The 2,467-nt window shown below is 40.2% G+C and overlaps 1 protein-coding gene across 1 annotated transcript in view; it reads right to left on the reverse strand.

Moving 5' to 3' along the window:
* LOC106536549 (sodium/potassium-transporting ATPase subunit alpha-1) overlaps window positions 1-2,467 on the reverse strand; it is a gene marked incomplete at its 3' end in the record, with an annotated part of 23,082 nt that overhangs the window by 5,707 nt on the left and 14,908 nt on the right. Inside the window, 2 exon segments of the mRNA XM_014033850.1 lie at window positions 966-1,102; window positions 1,211-1,386. Coding sequence (XP_013889304.1) covers window positions 966-1,102; window positions 1,211-1,386 — 313 coding nt within the window.

A 2,467-nucleotide genomic window follows, 5' to 3' on the forward strand; every position in this document is an offset into this window, starting at 1 on the left:
CTCGTGAATTTTGTTTGTATCTGGAAAAAAAAGTTACAAGCGAAAACATTGGTGAATGCCACAAATTCTCCTAAATCACTCGTACGCACAATTTAAGAACAAATCTGTGCGTACGAACGGTTCTTGCATGAGGCCCAATGACTCTGCACTTCGCGTGCGGGGGTCATAACAAAGAATCAATTCCACCTGCTTGGACAGAGGAGGTGGGTAGAGATGTTACAGCTACAGAACATGTCATTGTGTGTTGTCTGTTTGTAATTTTATTTCCCTACACATATTTCGTAAACTTCCATAAATTAAATTATCAACGTTCTTTCAAACATATTTTCTATTGATATCCATCAAGTGTTTATCGCTAGATATATTGTTATCACTGGAAATGATACCCAGGCAGGGCCTTACAATGCAAAAATGATATAAATCAGTGCTATCAGAGGTGGAACCACTGATGTAAAAAAAATGCCACAGTACAGCAGCTCAGTAATGTGAAAAACTAACGAAATTAAAGTGCGATTGCCCCCTCGCAGGATTAAACAACAGATTTATTATAGAGGGATTACTGATGATGATGCACAGTAACTTTATAGTTAGTTTAAATAAATAATATTATAAATAATAATAAACAGTTTTGAGAGACTATTTTATGGAAGAGACTTTTGTGAGCTGAACTTGAAGAGTTGCATACCACACGCAGACTTTCGTGAAAACGTTTCAGACTAAGATAGGATGTCAAAAAATGATTTTAAAACATCCTGTTAGTGTGTTGTGCGTGACTCTCAGCAATGTATTTTAAATTTTAGCTCAGTGTCTGTAAAAATGGCTGAGTTACAGCGATTTTAGCGTTAGCCAAGGCTGATTAGTTGTGGTGGCCATCTTGAATTGGTTGTAGATCGATTATTGTTTCCCGAAAGAGTCTTTAAAATTTGTCGAGTGCATGAGCCATGAGCCTTGATAATAAAACTCACCTGGGGTTAACCTCTGACTGTGGGATGTTCAAACGTGCAGCGATGTCTTCAACAGTCTCGTTGCCCTCTGAGATGATGCCCACACCTTTAGCGATGGCCTTGGCTGTGATAGGATGGTCACCGGTCACCATGATAACCTGAAAGGAAAACAAGACTTAGCTCAGAGTTCTTAGTTTCACAAAGCCCTGTGAGAAATTTTCGTTGGACTATTTTGAAACACCAAAAACAAAACAAAACAAAAAAACCTTGATTCCAGCGCTCCTGCATTTGCCCACAGCATCCGGCACGGCAGCACGAGGAGGGTCGATCATGGCCATGAGGCCAATGAAACACAGCTTCTCAGTGGGGAAGTTCACGTCTTCTGTGTCAAAAGCAAATCCGTCTGGGAACTGGTCGTCAGGCAGGTGGAAATGGCAGAAACCTGTTTGAAGAAAAAAATGGGCAAACTAACTCAATTCACTTTCACCTGGTTCGGATGTTATCAGTCCATTAAATGGACATTATTAGCAGTAGAATGGCTTCAGACTGTCTCGACAGTGCCCCCTAGTGGGTTACCAGTGCTATTTATGTTGGAATGCAACAATCTGCTACCGCCGGAGTCCGGTCTACTTTATCGTAGCCCATGTCATTTTCTCTAAAATTAACCTTAGTGGTTTTATGCCTCAGATTAACCAGCTGACAGTCTGAAGCTATTCTATGGGACTGATAATGACTAATAATGTCCATTTAATGGATGATAACATCTGAAGTGGGTGATTTACTTTTACAGAACTTTCCCAAACCTAAAGTTCTTACCAAAGTACTATCAAGACAAAAACAAGCTAGTAAAAATATAAAACAGTAGTTTTTTAAAAAAAAAAATACAACCCCAATTCTATTAAAATGTGATGTTTTGCAAATTAATGCAATAAATTATAAATCACACAAACCAATATTTTATTTTTAGAAAAACAGCAAAATAAGTAAATGTTTCTGATGCATTAAATGGGTTTAACAGGCAGGTTCAGAACCAGGACTTTTCTACTCTGAAGCCATAGTTTTTGTAAGATAGTTAAGCATCGTCTTGCTGACATAAGCAAAGCCTTCCCTGAAAAAAAAAAAAAAAAAAACAACACCTTGATGAACGTATAATGTATGAAAACAAGGGTGGGCAATCCTGGTCCTCGAGGGGCCGCTATCCTGCATGTTTTACATGTTTCTCTGCTCCAACACAGGGTCAGGGATTGAATCGCCTCTTTGGTGCGTTCACACCAAAAGCGATTTCAGCATCAGGAGCAGCAGGTTTACATGCAAAGTCTATGGTGGACGCGCTTCAAGCAGCATCGGGAAGGGCTGCTGCGCCTCAAGCGTGATTAGAGCAGCGCGATTTGAACGATTTGAACGATCTGAGCGTTCGACGTGCTGAGGCGCAAATCGCTGAAGTTAGAAAATCTGAACTTTTGCAGCTCGACGCGCCGCGTCAACCAATCAGAGAGACTCCACTGTGTGACGTAGCAACATAT

Source organism: Austrofundulus limnaeus, unplaced genomic scaffold (genome assembly GCF_001266775.1).
Source record: "Austrofundulus limnaeus strain Quisiro unplaced genomic scaffold, Austrofundulus_limnaeus-1.0 Scaffold1871, whole genome shotgun sequence".
NCBI classification, from domain to species: domain Eukaryota; kingdom Metazoa; phylum Chordata; class Actinopteri; order Cyprinodontiformes; family Rivulidae; genus Austrofundulus; species Austrofundulus limnaeus.